The 16523-nt window shown below is 41.1% G+C and overlaps 2 protein-coding genes across 2 annotated transcripts in view; one reads left to right on the top strand and one right to left on the bottom strand.

Annotated features, from left to right (window-relative positions):
* Spag17 (sperm associated antigen 17) overlaps window positions 1-7122 on the top strand; it is a 203324-nt gene extending 196202 nt beyond the window's left edge. The window contains exons 46-48 of the mRNA XM_060392982.1: window positions 871-931; window positions 3964-4108; window positions 6754-7122. Of these exons, the coding sequence (XP_060248965.1) occupies window positions 871-931; window positions 3964-4108; window positions 6754-6890 (343 nt within the window). The 3' untranslated portion in view covers window positions 6891-7122. The remainder of the gene's footprint in view (window positions 1-870; window positions 932-3963; window positions 4109-6753) is intronic.
* Window positions 7123-11071: 3949 nt separating this feature from the next.
* Wdr3 (WD repeat domain 3) overlaps window positions 11072-16523 on the bottom strand; it is a 29337-nt gene continuing 23885 nt past the window's right edge. The window contains exons 21-27 of the mRNA XM_021649387.2: window positions 16102-16167; window positions 15563-15655; window positions 15324-15371; window positions 14699-14742; window positions 13160-13288; window positions 11951-12044; window positions 11072-11741 (exon numbers count right to left, since the gene is read on the bottom strand). Coding sequence (XP_021505062.1) covers window positions 11586-11741; window positions 11951-12044; window positions 13160-13288; window positions 14699-14742; window positions 15324-15371; window positions 15563-15655; window positions 16102-16167 — 630 coding nt within the window. The 3' untranslated portion in view covers window positions 11072-11585. The remainder of the gene's footprint in view (window positions 11742-11950; window positions 12045-13159; window positions 13289-14698; window positions 14743-15323; window positions 15372-15562; window positions 15656-16101; window positions 16168-16523) is intronic.

Raw genomic sequence — 16523 nt, 5'->3', positions numbered from 1 at the left:
AGTATCAACACAGCCGTTTATTGAGATAAACTTCCCTCCTAGAGTTTCTTTCCTTGTACCGCACAAGGTATGTCTGCATTTGACTCCTTTCAACCTACTTTCCAATCTTTCTTTTGAATTTTCCTTTCACCCGTTCATTATTTGTTCAGGAGCACAGGGACTAATTTCCACATAAATTTCTGGATTCTTTATGTAACCGAGTTATAGTTTCAGGCCCATTGATATCTGAAATGATAACAGATCTTATTGTATTCATCTTCATAGGAGTGGGGTAGGGTGGTAAGTGTGGAGGTAAGCGCTTTTTGCAGAGTACTCCAGGCCTTTCATCTCCAGGCAGAACCCACAAGCCACAGGCAGGAAGAAATCAACAAGCAACATGTGTAAGCACAGGACTTCTCCAGCCCTTCAGCATTTTCTGATCTTCAGTCCCTCCTCTCCCCAAGCAAGAAAACCCCACACCAAGTCAAAAGGAAGCCCAGATCTCATGCTCTGCTGTTTGCCCAAAGTGCCATTATTCTGTAGCTGCATGACCTGGCTGCCAGCATTCACATTTAACACTGACAGCTTACACTGCGAAGCACACAACAGCCAAGCACTGGCAGCGCTCTGCCTGGGCCTATCAGCGACTACTACCAAAGGTGGGAATACAGATTGGAGTCCACATCACGAGAACTGTTGAAAAGGCAGGTGTGAAATGGGTAGATCCCCAAATCTTCTCTCAATGGAATATTAAGGTCTCTGGTTGTTTGTACAATGGTGTGGACTCCCTGGCTCCTAGTTAAACACCTTCTTGATTTTATAGCACCCTAGTTCCTTCATGGCTTGGTTTTCATTACTCCATAAATTTTCCTTCATTTTTCTTCCTGGTAGGTTTAAAGTGAAGCAGCCGCCACCCAGTACTGGACTGAAAGTGACATATAAACCTGGGCCCGTAAGTCCCTATGCTACTGAGCTTCTTTGTGTGTGCACACGTGTGTGTGGGTGTGTGTGTGTTTCCATTGCAGTTGGCTTTTGCATCCTTTTGATATTCAGTTTAAACCATGAGTAGGTTTAATTCTTCTCATATCATAAGGAAGAGATTCCCTACCCTGGTCCTCTATGTGGCTCCATAGCATAATAAAAAACTGTGATAAAAAGGCTATGAGTAAAATAAAAATAATAATAATAATAATAACTTTAGCTAGAAACACATGGGAAGCTCTCTTCACTCGTCTCAGGAGTACACTTACACACAGTCATGTGCAAATGACCTTTTAAAACCTTGAATTCATGGGTACAAGAAAGCTGGCGAGGTGGTTAAGAGCACATGCTGCTCTTGCAGAAGACCCCTCCTAGTTTGCTTATCACAGTCTAGAGAAAACAGTAGGACACAGGCTGAAACTCCAAAGATAAGCCAATGTTTACATTACGTCCATCGAATCCATGACTATTTATTTCTCTGAATAAGTCAGCACTGTACGAGGTCAAGATTTCAGAATCCTGGGGCCAGCAGGATGGCTGCTAGTGTGCTTGCCACCAAGCCTCACAACCTGACCCTTGTGGTAAGAAGAGAGAAGTGAACCCTGAAAGCTGTCCTCTAACCCCCACAGACACCGCTCATGGCAAATACAGGTCCAAGGGGAAGCCCACGCACCATATCTCCCAAATAAGCATATATTAAAAAGATATCAGACTCTTGACAACATAAAAAAGAAAAACCATCAAAGCAAGCCCTTCTACCATTCTAAGAAGATAGTAAATCTCCTTTTAATCTAAAGAACAGATAGTTCCAATAGCTAACTGACTGCTGGATCAACCTTTATAAGTAGTAAAAAACTCAGTGTGTATTCTTTGAAGCTCACCATACTATAAAGGTATCTCTTTCCCCTTTTTGACAGTAGGTTTTTGGCTCTGACCAAAATAATAATAATAATCTACAGTCTTCTATCTATGTAAATCTAACCACTGTTCAGCCTTGGTTCGTTGCCAACCCTGAATGAAAGTACTCCAACCCTGGGCAAACGGTACTGTGGCACTCCTCCAGCCCTCCTGCGGAATTTCATCACCACCCAGCCCTTCTGATTGCTGGGCTTGGAGGAGCAAGCCTGGAACTCTCCGAAACTGTGTCTGGATCCAATCCAGCATGCACACACATACACTGGTGGAAAAAAAAATGGAACACTTTTTTCAATTCTATTATTTATAAACTGTATTTAAAACGTCCATTTGTATCTAATTGCTCTCCATGTGGTAGTGCGTGATTTATTTATTTATTTATTTATTTATTTATTTATTTTAGATAACTGTTCCCAAGTCTGCTTTTTAACCAGCCTCCTGGAGAGGCAGCTTAGGAACAGAAACATCTCTTCCTTTCCTGGCTAGCGTGCCTTCCAAGAACAAGGCAAGCAGCCCAATGCCTTGCTGCTTCTCTTCACTACACATTGAGTTTCCTCTTTGTTGGTACAAACCTCTTGCTTTCAGACCCAAGCAGTTTGACATCAACACTAATTCTGTCTCCCTCTACTGGCCCTGTGTTCCTACATATCCTGTATGAGAATCCCTGAGACCAAGCAGCAGGAGAGTAATTTTCTTACATTACATTCATATTTATCTCAAATAAAATTTACCATTATCAGCTATCAGACAAACTCATGACCAGCACTCAAAAGGAATCACACAATTACAGACTGTAGGATGGATGTAGGGATATGACTTAAAGTTTTGAGGTCAGAAGTTGAACAGAGATCTCAGTTCAGAGTCAGAGAGAAAAAAAATTGCAAATGTCCTCTATGCATAGCTGATGTTTGAGAATATGGGAAAGAGAAGTTTGGCATGTTTACGAAGCAGAGGAAGGAAGGACCAATGGAGTTAGAAGAAGTAACTCAGAGAAAAACAATTACGGGTATTGCAGTAGTTCCCTCCACTTCCAATGGCCTGTCATTCAGCAACTCCTCCCCCGACCCACCCATATAGCACCTGCTTTGGCCTTTGTGTCAGCCCTTCTAAAAGGAAACCAGGTTTATTCAGGTGCATCCACAGGCACAGCCTCAATGACCTCATTGCTTGCACTAAGCCCATATCTGTAAGTGAGTTTTTAAATTTTATTTATTTTTTTAGTTAGTTAGTTTTGGTTTTTTTTTTTTTTCAACAGAGGGTTTCTCTGTGTAGCCCTGGCTGTCCTGGAACTTACCTTATACACCAGGCTGGCATCAGACTCATCAAGATCTGCCTGCCTCTGCTCTTGAGTGCCAGGATTAAAGGTGTATGCCACCACCCCCTGGCTTCCTTGAGCTTCTATCAACTCCTGATAGTGACACAGGCTGACACCAAACTTTTACTATTTGGCCTTTGGGGATGCGCCAGAAACAAACTCCAACACCCTTCAGAACTTTTTATCTTTAGTCCCATCTACTTCTTGGAATTCTACACTAATCTACATAATTCTGACATACATGTCCTGACACACAGCTGGTCTGTGGAAATGTGACCATCGGGCTGACAAGGGAATGAAGAATAGACTCACTGACGCCTACAGTAAAGCTGGGATCCGGTGGGCCATGTTAGTAGAGATGGAGCATCAACCGCCTGGAAAGCCCACACAATTATCTTTATATCTGAACGGAAGAGGCAGGTTCATTGTATATAGTTGAACAAGGAGATAGGCTTAGCTCATCTTGGTAGCCTATACACACCCTGGAAAAGGAAGCTGCTGTAAATGCCTTCTTTCTACACTTACCATCAACATTCTCACACTTACCAAGGGTTGGCAAAAGGCTTTGCCATTCCAGTGGGTCAGAGGCACTGGGGTCTTGACATGGTCATGTTCGTGGCAATAATACACATTTCCTCAAGACTTCATTCACTTCCCCCCCCCGCCATGCTTATATTTACCACTGCCAGATTTATGATTGAGAAAGCTAAAGTTTGGAGAAGTTAGGTATGTTTTCAAAATTAGTCTTAAAACCAGTATTTGATGTCTTACAGGTGGCTGCTGGTTTGCACGCAGAGCTAAAATTAGAACTCTTTGCCATGGCTGTTGGAGAAGATGGTGCCAAGGGCTCAGCACACATCTCCCACAATATTGAAATCATGACAGAGCATGATGTTCTGTTCTTACCTGTGGAAGCAAATATCCTTTAAAGTTCAGTTACTCTAACCACACATAGTGCAGAAGTAATGAAATGAATTAGGGACTCATGAAAGACAAAACAGTCTTCATTAGTTCTCCACTAGACCAAGAACTATACATAGGATGGCAAACACAGGCATGGGACACGAATTGCGGATGTGGGGTGAGAAGGAAACAGCAAAAGCAAAAGTGGAACTTCCTAAGATGGATGCCAGGATATGACGGAAGTCCATTTTAGAACCAGAAACTGAACTGAAGATCTTAGTAACAAGATCTCAGCTAAAAAGCAGGAGCTGTCAACAGAAGGTTTTCAAGAATCCTCTGCACACAGCTGATGTCTGAGGGTATAGGAAAGAGAAGTTTGGGATCTGTTTAGGGAGCAGAAGGAAGAGGGGCCAAAGGAACCAGAGTTTACTACATTAATGATACAAGAGACTCCTTGTTTAGTGTAGACTCTTTCTAGGCTTGAGAATGGAGAAGGGAACCATTTAAAATAGGTCTAAAAGTAACAAACACGGCACCAGAGAGAACTCAAGGGCAGCAGTGAAGGGCTGACCTTGGTGAGAAGGAAGATAAAGACTGCTGAGGACTGAAACTTTGAGATGAGGTGAAAGCTGGGTGATGCATCAAACAAGCTTTGTGTCAGAAGAAATGGAAGTGGATTCATTTGCCCATCTATTCTTTCTTTTTTTTTTTTTTTTGGTGTTTTTTTTTTATTTTTTATTTTTATTTTTTTTGTAATTTATTTATTTATTTTTATCAGTTACATTTTATTAACTCTGTATCCCAGCCATGTCCCGATCCCTCGTTCCCTCCCAGTCCCTCCCTCCCTCCCTCATCTCCATCGTGCCCCTTTCCAAGTCCACTGATAGGGGGGACCTCCTCCCCATTCATCTGATCCTGTTTTATCAGGTATCTTCAGGACTGGCTGCAAAGCCCTCCTCTGTGGCCTAACAGGACTGCTCCTCCCTTCGGGGGTGGGGAGACCAAAGAGCCAGTCATTGAGTTCCTGTTAGAAATAGTCCCTGTTCCCCTCACTTTGGGAAACCAATTGGTTACTGAGCTACCACAGGCTACATCTGAGTGGAGGTTCTAGGTTATATCCATACATGGTCCTTGGTTGAATGTCAGTCTCAGAAAAGACCCTGTGCCCAGATATATTTGGTCCTTGTGGAGCTCCTATCCTTTCCCCATCAGACTAACTCCCCTTCTTTCTTATGATTCCCTGTACTCTGCCAAAGGTTTGGTCATGAGTCTTTGCTTTGAAAACACTGCTAGTTAGAGTCTTTCAGATGCGCTCAGTAGACTCCTGTCATACGTTCAATGCACATCCCATCTGTCTTTCTAAATGAGGATTGATCATCTTACCCCATGTCCACTCAATTGATTATCTTTTTTAGGTGTATAGATTTCATTATGTTTATCATATCTTATAGATCTATATAAGTGAGTATATCCCATGTTTGTCTTTCTCCTTCTGGGATATTTCACTCAGAATGATCTTTTCTAGATCCCACCATTTGCCTGCAAATTTCATGATTTCCTCCTTTTTGATTGCTGAGTAGTATTCCATTGTATAAAAATACCACAATTTCTGTACCCATTCCAGCGATGATGGACATCTGGGTTGTTTCCAGGTTCTGGCTATTACAAATAGAGCTGCTATAAACATGATTGAGCAAGTGTCCTTTTTGTGTACTTGAACAAACTTTGGGTATATACCTAGCAGTGGTATAGCTGGGTCTGGAGGAAGCACTATTCCTATTTGTCTTAGAAAGCGCCAGATATCTTTCCAGAGTGGTTGTACCAGTTTACATTCCCACCAGCAGTGGAGGAGGGTTCCCCTTTCTCCACATCCTCTCCAGCATGTGTTATCGCTTGAGTTTTTCATCTTGGCCATTCTGATGGGTGTAAGGTGATATCTCAGGGTCGTTTTGATTTGCATTTCCCTGATGGCTAATGAGGATGAGCATTTCTTTAAGTGTTTTTCTGCCATTCGATATTCCTCTGTCGAGAATTCTCTGTTTAGCTCTGTTCCCCATTTTTTAATTGGATTACTTGGTTTGCTGCTTTTCAGCTTCTTTAGTTCTTTGTATATACTGGATATTAGTCCTCTGTCAGATAAAGGGTTAGTGAAGATTCTTTCCCAATCTGTAGGCAGTCGTTTTGTTTTGATGATGGTATCCTTTGCTTTACAGAAACTTTTCAGTTTCCATCTATTCTTTCAAAGGTGGTGTCTCTAATAGATAGGCAATGTGTCCACTTATCAGTTATACACAGACAGGGAAATGGTTCCATTAGATTTTTCATTTCCTAAAGATGGCTCACAGCCAGTGTCCCAAAATCTAGACCTATCCCTACCCAAACTGCATGAAATCAGCATGTTGATACAGTCTGAGGCCTGGGGATGATGGCTTCTCATAGACAGGCCAGGACATTGGGAGAGTAAAAACACTGTGGAGAAATAAAACAAGGATCCACCTCCTGTACCTAAGCCTGTGTGGGCAGGATTTGTTTTACATGAAAGGGAACTTACCGTGAGCTAATTCTGCTGGAGACTCTTGTGATTTTAAAATGTTATTTGTGTCTGTATGAAAGATCATTTAAGTGTGACGCTTGCTCATGGTCCTTGACAAGTATCTTACCAGTTTTAACAAGCAATAACTATGACAATCGACCAGAAGATTTTCCGCAAGGAAAAGAGAATCCCATGGTCTACAGGACATCCACAACCTCATCTGCACTTGGGGTCCTCATGTCTCGCAAGGCCACCCGTCATTAGGATCTGTAAGCAGTAAACGCTAGCTTGTCAACCACAGATATCTGGGGCTCATGCCTCAGTGTTTCCCCCTGATTTCTTACAGCCAAAACTGAAACCATTTTCAGGATTTACATTTTAATCGATTGGTTTCAAACATTTTGGACTCGGGACTCCTTTTACAACTGTACTGTTGGTTCCAGGGGCTTTATTAACATGAGTAAAATGTATAAATACTTACCAAAGAAAATTAGAACTGGGAAAATTTAAATTATATTTAAACAAATAATGTATCCAGTATGTAAAATACTTTTTTTTTCCAAATCAGTTTTGTTGTTGTTGTTTTGCTTGTTTTTATTTTCTTTTAGAGGTCAGGTTTATCTTGCTCAGTGTCAGAGAGTTCAGTACATCATACAGGTGATGATGATGATGATCACAGCAGTATGATAAAGTTCAGTTTCTTACAATTCTCATTCAGAAAGGCAAATGGGATAGACATCAGAAGAGGGTGAATAACAAGGAATAAGATAGGAGCCTACCACAGAGGGCCTCTGAAAGATTCTACCCAGCAGAGTATTAAAGCAGATGCTGAGACTGATAGCCAAACTTTGGGCAGAATGCAGGGAATCTTATGAAAGAAGGGAGAGATATGAAGACCTGGAGAGGACAGGAGCTCCACAAGGAAAGCAACAGAACCAAAAAATCTGGGCACGGATTTTTTCTTTTCTGAGACTGATATTCCAACCAAGGACCATTCATGGAGATAGTCTAGAACTCCTGCAGCAGATGCAGCCCATGGCAGCTCAGTCTCCAAGTGGGCTCTCTAGTAAGGGGGACAGGGGCTGTCTCTTGACATGAACTCAGTGGCTGGCTCTTTGATCATCTCCCCCCAAGGTGGGAGGGGCAGCCTTACCAGGCCACAGAGGAAAATAATACAGACAGTCCTGATGAAACCTTATAGGCTAGGGTCAGATGGAAGGGGAGGAGGACTTCTTCTATCAGTGGACTGGGGGAGGGACATAGGAGATGAGGGAGGGAGGATGGGATTGACAGGGGCGGAGGGAGGGGGCTACAGCTGGGCTACAAAGTGAATAAATTGTAATAAATAAAAAATTATAAAATAAAAATAAATAAATAAACCATGGTCAAGGAGGCAGAGACAGGAAGTGGTCAGAAAGGGTCCAACCGCAGCCACCAGTGACTGAGTTACTCAAGCAAAGCCCCAGCTTGGAAAGTTTTCATATCCTCCTAACAGCAGCACCATCTTGGGCCAGGTAATCAAATCATGATACTCTGAGAAATATTATATAGTCAAACCATGACATTCCACCCCTGTCATCCAAATACTCAAGGCCACCTTCCTTACAAGGTACATGCCTTTATTTTTCCCCTTTCATTGAAACTATACTTTTTCCACATGAAATATCTTGATGTTTTCCCCTCCCTATTCCTCCCAGTTTCTCTCCACCTCCCACACCATCGACAACCACTCTTTTTCTCATTGGAAAACAAATAGGCTTCTAGGGAATCATAATAAAACACAACTATCACAGTGGAGTTGGACAAGACAAACAGAATGAAAAGAACTCAGGTGAAAGCAAAAAAAAAAAAAAAAAATTACAGCTCCATTTACTGGAAGCCATGACATATATGCAGAGGACCTGCTGCTGCAGACCTGTGAAGGCCCTGTGCATGCTGCCCCATTCTCTGAGTTCACGCGAGCTTTGACCAGGTTGACTAAGAAGGCCTTGTTTTCTCTGCGTCCTCCATCCCCTCTGGCTCTTACACTCTTTCCATCTCCTCTCCCACTGGGTTCCCTGAGGAGGATTTGGTAGAAACATCCCATTTAGGGCTAAGTGTTTCTAGGTCTCTGTATTTGTTCCCACTTGCTGTAGGAGTTAAGTTTCCCCGAGGATGACTGAGCAAGGGACTGATCTCTGAGTTTCACTCTAGCATCTCTTGCAGGCAGGATGCTATTATTGATCAAAGGGTTTGTGGCTGGCCTGGTGTTTATATTTCTCTTTTGGTAGCATGCAGTACCTTCCTGCCAGACACTAGAATGTAAGAGTGAAGGCTCTAGGTATGCATCAGCTTGACTTCTAAGGTTCAATGACTTGTGGAGGTGTTATCTTCAGCAACGGGCCCGCTGTCAGTTTGTAGAGAGCCACCTATGATCTTAGCAACACCCTGGGTTGTCTGGGGATTCCCATGGGACCCCTTTGGCCAACAACTCAATTAGATGAAACCTAATTCTGGGAGATTTAGCTGGTGACAAGGAACGGATAGTTAGAACTCTATCCCTCCCATTACTTGGCTACTTCATTTAGACATCCTTCATAGATGCATATATTTTGGGAAGCTTCTCCTGTATGAGGTTTCCATATTACGCATCAAATGTTCCTCACTTTTAGCTGCTTCTCCTTTTATCCCCTCCCCCCACAACTTGATCCTCCTACTCCAGTCTTCCAATACCACCCATCCATAACTTCAATCTTCCTTTCCTAACAAGATCTATTTGTACCCGCTGTCCCTTACTCTATACATAACTTCTGTGGTTCTAGAGATTATAGCTTGGTTATCATTGATGTAACAGCTAATATCCACAGGTAAGCAAATACATGCCACTTCTGTCTTTCTGGGTCTGGGATATCTCACTCAGGATGATTTTTTTTTAGTTCCATCCTTTTACCTGTGAATTTCATGGTTTCTTTTTAATAACAGCAGAGTAATAATTCACTGTGCAAACAGACCATTTTCTTTATCCATTCTTCTGTTGAGGGACATCTAGATTGTTTCAATTTTCTGGATATTATAGACAGAGCTGCCATGAAAATGGTTGCTTTATGATAGGATGAGGCATGCTTTGGTGTTTGCCCAGGAGTGGTATAGCTGATCTGAAGGTGGATCAATTCCTACAGTGATTTCCACAGTGGCTGTACAAGCTTACACCCCGACCAGCAGTGTTCTTCTCTACATCCGCACTGTCACTTGTTTTTATTAACCTTAGCCATTTTTGACAGGTATAAGGCAGACTCTCAACATAGTTTTCATTTGTGTTTTCCTGATGTTTAACAATGTTGAATATTTTTTTGTTTCCCAACTATTTGAGTTTTCTGTATTGAAATTCTGTTTATATCTGTACTCTACTTTTAAATTGGGTTATTTTCTTGATGTCTAGTTATTTGAGTTCTTTATATATTTTGGATATTAGTCCTTTTTAGGTGGGTAATTGTTAAAAATCTTTTCCCATTCTATAAGCTTTGTCTGAAAGACAATGTCCTTTACCATATCCATGATTCTCAAAAGGTCCCATTTACTAATTGTTTCCATATGAAGTTAAAAATTGTCCTTTCAGTTTCTGTGAAAATTTGTGTTGAAATTTTGTTGGGGATTGCATTTATTCTGTGGATTGCTTTTGGTAGGATGGCCATTTTTACTATATTATCTTTCAGATCCATGAGCATAAGAGATCTTAGCATCTTCTGATATCTTAAATCACTTGAAATTTTTAATCATAAAGTCTTTCACTTGCTTGGTTACAGTAATCCCAAGACATTTTATATCATTTGAGGCTATTGTAAAATTATTTCCCTGATTTCTTTCTCAATCCATTTGTCATTTGTATATACGAGGGCTACTGAAATAAATCAATCAATAAACAAATACATAAGATCACTATTTTCTAAAACGGAAATTTAGCAGTGGCACTGCTTTACATTCTTACAAATCCTGTCAGCATCTAGCTCACAGGACTCTTGTAATCTGCTGTTCTGTTCCTAAGTCACACATCATAAAGCCTCTGAAAAATCCACTCCATGCCCACTGGAGCAAGAGACAAAGGCAATGAAGTGATACTTTCAGTCCATTTCCTAAGGCTCCCCAACAAAGCACTACAAATCACCACAGTCATTCTCTCATAGCTTGTTGTCCAGAGGTTTAAACTCCGGGCACCAAGAGTAACAGAGCTGGCTCCTTCTTGAGGCTCTGGGGGTACTTTTTACTACTGCCCTTTCCTGCATGTCTAGATGCAAGTATTAATACCAGCTGCATCACTCTATCCTTTGCCTTGTTCACATGACATAGTTCCTGTGAATTTCTCTCTGTTACCCTTAAAAGCACAAGTCCACGGGTATCTGAGTCTCTTTTTCTAAACATAGACATCCCTATTTATTTCCCCAAATTCCTACCATGTAACGATACAGCAAGACATTTTAAATGGTTTTAATGAAAAAGCTATTGCATTCCCAAAAGTACAAATAGCACTATGATCGTACATGCAGACCCAACAGCCTGCACTGGCTTAAGGAGGCCACTCTAGATATTTTATCATCCCTTTCAGCCCCAACGTCCATAGTACTTCATTAAAAGACAACGACACACACAGTTATCTTATTGGAAAGCTCTGATACAAATAATTTGCCATAAATATGAGATGCTTCTGAAATGTCTATTTCAACTTGAGAGAATCAAATACACAATTAAAAATATATTCTTTTGCTCCTTGATATAATTTAAAGGCTCATTTCTGAAGAATATAGATTTTAAAACTAAATCTGTCCAAGCCTAGTGATGGGAACCAGAACTCACAACCATGTTGGATTTCCTCAGCCAAGGCTGACAGCTGTACCAAGATCTACAACATGATCTTCTTTTTCCGCTATAGCTTAGTTTACATGTCCCTTTAATGGGAAGCAGGAAAAGACACAGGACATTCCAGTGCTAAGTCAGTGTTAAAATCATCTTCTTCCTGTTCTTTCGTTTTCTCTTCTTCTCTTCCAAGTGGCTAGTAGCTTCAGCAAAAAACATAACTTCACTCTTTGCTTCACATTCTCTCCTGAGATAACTGAGACCTGCCATATTGAAGCCAATCACGTCCTGGAGAAGAACACAAGAAAGTAAATGGAATTCTTTGTGTTTTAGGCAATGGAGTAGTCTTTGAGCGGGTGTGGTCCTGTTTCCTTCCCTCACTAAGGGCTTTTGTTAGTGTTTGAAAGTTGAAAGTTTCCCTAAGGACAGTCTGCTGTCTGTTTAGTACAGCCCAGCATATGGCACCTCCGGGGCACACATCTACAACAGACACTTACCTGGACCTGCCTGACTTTTGAAATCGTGGTTTCCTTCAGTTTCTCTATCACGGGCACAAGCATCTGGTTGCTGGTGATCTGGCCAAAGTGGATCCTAAAAGAAAACAGTCCTGCTGCAAAGAGAGGGTCTGTCCTATCTGTCCTCACAAGGTACTGATCCAATTCACCATTATAAGGGTGGAATACACAGGCTTCTAACAAACCTAACCACCACCACCAACAAAAAAGAACAATAATTACTTAAGTTTCCCACCATTCAGTTTGATGATTTGAAAAACGCTACACTAAACCTGATAATACCACCACATCCTTCCTCAAATATCTACCGCAGGGCCAGAGAGATTGCAACAATGGGAAGCACTAAAGATAGAATGTAAAAAATGCTAACTAACATGGGGACCTGGGGAGAGAGCACAGTCAGGAAAGGGCTTGCCATACAAGCATGAGGACCTGGGGTTTATTCCCAGCAAGCACAGAAAAAGCTGAACATGGTGCTTCATCATTATAATCCTGGCACTAAGGCAAGACTGTTATTAATTTGTATAGCCCAGGCTGTACAAGGCCAGCCTGGCCTAGTACAAAATTCTATTTTAAAAAACCAAATAAGGCCAGCTATGGTAGAATACACCTGAAATCCTAGTCTTCAGAATGCAGAGTCAGGCAAGCTCTTGGCCTGCCTGGCCTCCACAGATGCAGCACAGCACGCAGGGAGAAACAGTGAAAGTTTGTCTCAAAACCGGCAAAATCAGGCTGGTTCATCAAGTACTTAGTTATTTCACCGAATATCGGTTCAACTATTTGTACATTCCTCAGTTTCCCTCCCCCTCCATTTGTACCTGTAGACACCTAGAGAAATGAACTGACTATCTCTAAAATGATGAGAGCAAAGCTTATCAGCTTGAGCTTAGGAGTTAAAAGCAAAATAAATGGAGCAAAGAGGCAAGTGAACAGTCGACCTAGCATCACCTCAGACTGCGTCCTGAGCTACAGCTTATGATCTCACCACTGCACATGACTTTAAAATGGGTCACCCTTGGCATAATGGGGACTCTTGGTTTAAGGCCAGAATAATCACCCAAAGGTAAGAGCTATTTCGTAACAGTCTCAAAAAGAAAACACAAACTTTTTAATCCCCAAACAATGCAGCTTCAGCTAGCCCAGAGCCGGAGCAATCTGGCTGAAGAGATAGTATTTGTAAGAGCACATTACCTGAGGAGAAAAAAGAGGCACCGGCACAGAAGTTCAACATCAGAGCCCATCTGGATGAATTCATTGAAGAGTCTAAGAATGTCTGGGACATAAGAGAATGGCAGCACAAGCAGAGCCTCTTCTAGTTCACTGAGGAGGAGAAACAGAACATCACATTCCCCAATGCCATCAATTACTGTTCCCCTTTTTTGTTTTCCTGCTTTTGTATGTCAGAAGACTCTGTCAGTTCAGAGTTAAATATTCACCTACACGCAAAATGACTCTTCTAAATGTCTTTTATACTTAACATCATCTGTGTAGAGAGTATTTAGGCCACTGGCATAATGAGGAAAAGTACAGCAAGTAAACACTGTTGACTAAGCCTGAAAATTCATTCCATCTTCATGATGCTTCTCTTACCACATAAATGCATGCATACTGTTATACTGCAAAGTTATGTACTGTGTATATTTAGTGTGTATGAATACTGGATGCATATATTGGCTGTTTTATGTATATGGATGCAGAGTGTGTGCCTGACTGTATTTTCAAGGTTTTGAGTCCATAATAATGACTGGGTCATTGAGTGATTCTCACACTCATCTTTCACCATTTTAATTTTGCTTCTTCTAAAACTAGTTCCAGTATCATGCCATCAATTCCACTTAGAAATCTCAAGAGGATTTCAGTTCAGGTCAGAAATCTCTTCCTTAGTTTTAAAATTCTAAACCTTTAGATCAGAACCCTCCCATAATGGAATGTATTACTCCACCTCCATTATCAAGTCCCCTTTACATTTTTTTCTAGTGAAAATTCATCATTATCCTCAGACAGCTCTATTCATTTTTATAAGGGTTAGATGTACATATTATAATTCAGGGAAATAAACTTCATTATGCCAAATTCTAAGAACTAGTCAGACTATCACAGAACACAAAGAAAAAAAGTAGCAACCAAAACTTTACATTATACTGTTAGCTGCAACTTTTAATCAAATGCATATATTATAAAATATTCAATATGGACCCAGATACATATATAAACTTGTTTGTTGAGGCATTACTGATAATAGCAAAAATAAATGTAGCAACAATGGTAATTACTTGTACTATAGGAGATGCTCAACAATCTGATATGTTTTGAAAAATATCAATAACGTGAACAAATGTTCAAGGCTTATGTGAAAAAGAGTATGATGCAAACTTTTCTACAGTGATGCTCTGGAGCTTGAGTAGCCCAACTGCTTAGAGTGTAGTACTTATCCACTATGGAGGATTCCAACTGTGTATATACACAAAATATACAACAAAACAGCTTCCAAGTTGGTATCTGATTCAATTATTTACTATTTTATTACCTTTAACACTTGTCCTTCCAAACACCCTCCATAATTCAGGAGCCTCCTAGTTTCTTATACTTCAAAAATGTATTATAATTGTTTTCCACCAAAATTTTGACAATTAAATTTAAAGAAAGATAACTATCAATTCCCACTTGTATTTTCCTCTTGGACAGTCACTAACTTGTCCTGGCAGGTTACAATAGCGCACTAGGACTTACCTTGACCTGATCCCTTTAAGAGTCTCTAACACATAGGCTGAAGGCTGTAGAGAAAGGACAGCACATGAGTGAAGCTTCTGAGTGCTTCCCTCCAGGGTCTAAGTCCATCCCACTGGAGAAAAGTGGCCGAAAATGGCAGAGCTGTGCAGGCTTGGAGTTAGCCAGACTTGGGTTTACAGTTAAGCTATGTCCTTTATCAACTATGCGTCCTTGTAAGCTGGGCCTCTTTCATATCTATACAATGAAGATACTCTGAGATTACTGTAATGAATGGGACATGCAAATAATTAGCAACTCCTACATAAACACATTCTTCTGATACATTTCATGATGGGTTTTGTTGCTTATTCCTCCAAAGATTTATATCAGATCAGAGTGCTGTGGATCTGAACATAAGGCAGCAATAAAGGAGAGCCAGGCTGGTCCAACCCAGAGGCTTTGTTGTGAAGTTTCACTAGCAGCCCTTTGAGATGCAAGCCATTTTACAGGACACCAAAATCCAAGAAAGGCTTTTGGAGACAAAGGACTTCCCAGGGCACCTACCCTCCAACCACAATGTCTCCTCCTCCCTCTGTCTCTGAAGTTAACCCTTGAACCACCAAGGAGAAACAGGCGTCCTACTCACAGAAATATTGCCATGAGCCATCAGGATGGGGTTGACAGGAAGAGGAACCTATGAAGAAGTTATTAAGCCACGTCATTAGTAGACCTTTTCCTCCTACAGTTCTAAGACTTCTTCTAATACTTGAATCAAATAGCAGGTACTCTTATCACATACCCTGATCTAACCTAAGCCTGGAATGGTCTCCTTAGGATTTGTTTTGTAAAGATGCCCGCTGTGTATAGCTTGATAGATAACCTCACCTCTTTCCCCGCTGCTTTACAAATGGCTCTGTGTTCTTTCATTTTTGCAGTTTCTTCTCGGTACAGCTCAATGGCCTCCATGATCCTCTCAGCCTACACAGATGATGACAAAGGAAAAAAAGCATTCCAGCACATACCCAAGAGCCCAAGACACAGAAAAGGGAAGGCCTGGCTAGTGACAGCCTGAATCAGCTTAATAAAAACATGACAGTTAGAGTGCAATGCAGCACTTACAGTTGTCAGAATTTTTTTCTAATGTTTAATTTGTAAGAAAGAAAGAGACAAAACACCACAGACTCAGATAAGCCCATATAGGAAGATATTAGGGCAGCTCCTGGGAACACCAATGAGATGAGCTTGCCTCACTCAGAGCCACACGCTGGACAGATGCAAGTCCAAGGGCATCAGACAAAGGCATAATCAGCTCCTGGAGTTCATCAACCATTGTGTCACACAGGGCTATGTGCTGACACAGGCTAAGGCTTTTACTAAAGAGTCAGAATCCCACTATAAGACGATACAGCACTCAGCCAACTTACTGCTTTGACTGTTTCAATCGTTTTCTTCCCAGTGAAGTAGTTGTCACCTTGAGTCTCCCCTGGAACCTGCCATACATAAGAGAATCCTGAACAAGATGGGTATTAGTTTATAAAAGCAGCACAGTCGCTATCTCCCATTGAGCACAAGTACAATATTCAATGTTTTATTGTATTGTCATGAACATTATCCTGCAAAGGTTTATAAAGTATCCAACGTCTCAATCTTTCTTAAACATTCTGCTGAATAACTATTATAATTCTTATAAAGTTTCATTGATAAAGGAAAGAACCACAATGATAAGAATTCTCACATTAAGCTAGCCTCAGAATTAAGCTATAGAAATGAATAAAACATTACTTTGAGTCTCACCTTAGATAGCAACGCCTCTGGCATCTACTCCTAATTGCTCTCACATTACTAG

The sequence above is a fragment of the Meriones unguiculatus genome, chromosome 10 (genome assembly GCF_030254825.1).
Source record: "Meriones unguiculatus strain TT.TT164.6M chromosome 10, Bangor_MerUng_6.1, whole genome shotgun sequence".
Lineage (NCBI taxonomy): Eukaryota > Metazoa > Chordata > Mammalia > Rodentia > Muridae > Meriones > Meriones unguiculatus.
Note: the sequence above shows the minus strand (reverse complement) of the source record. Positions and strands in the feature narration are given on the sequence as shown.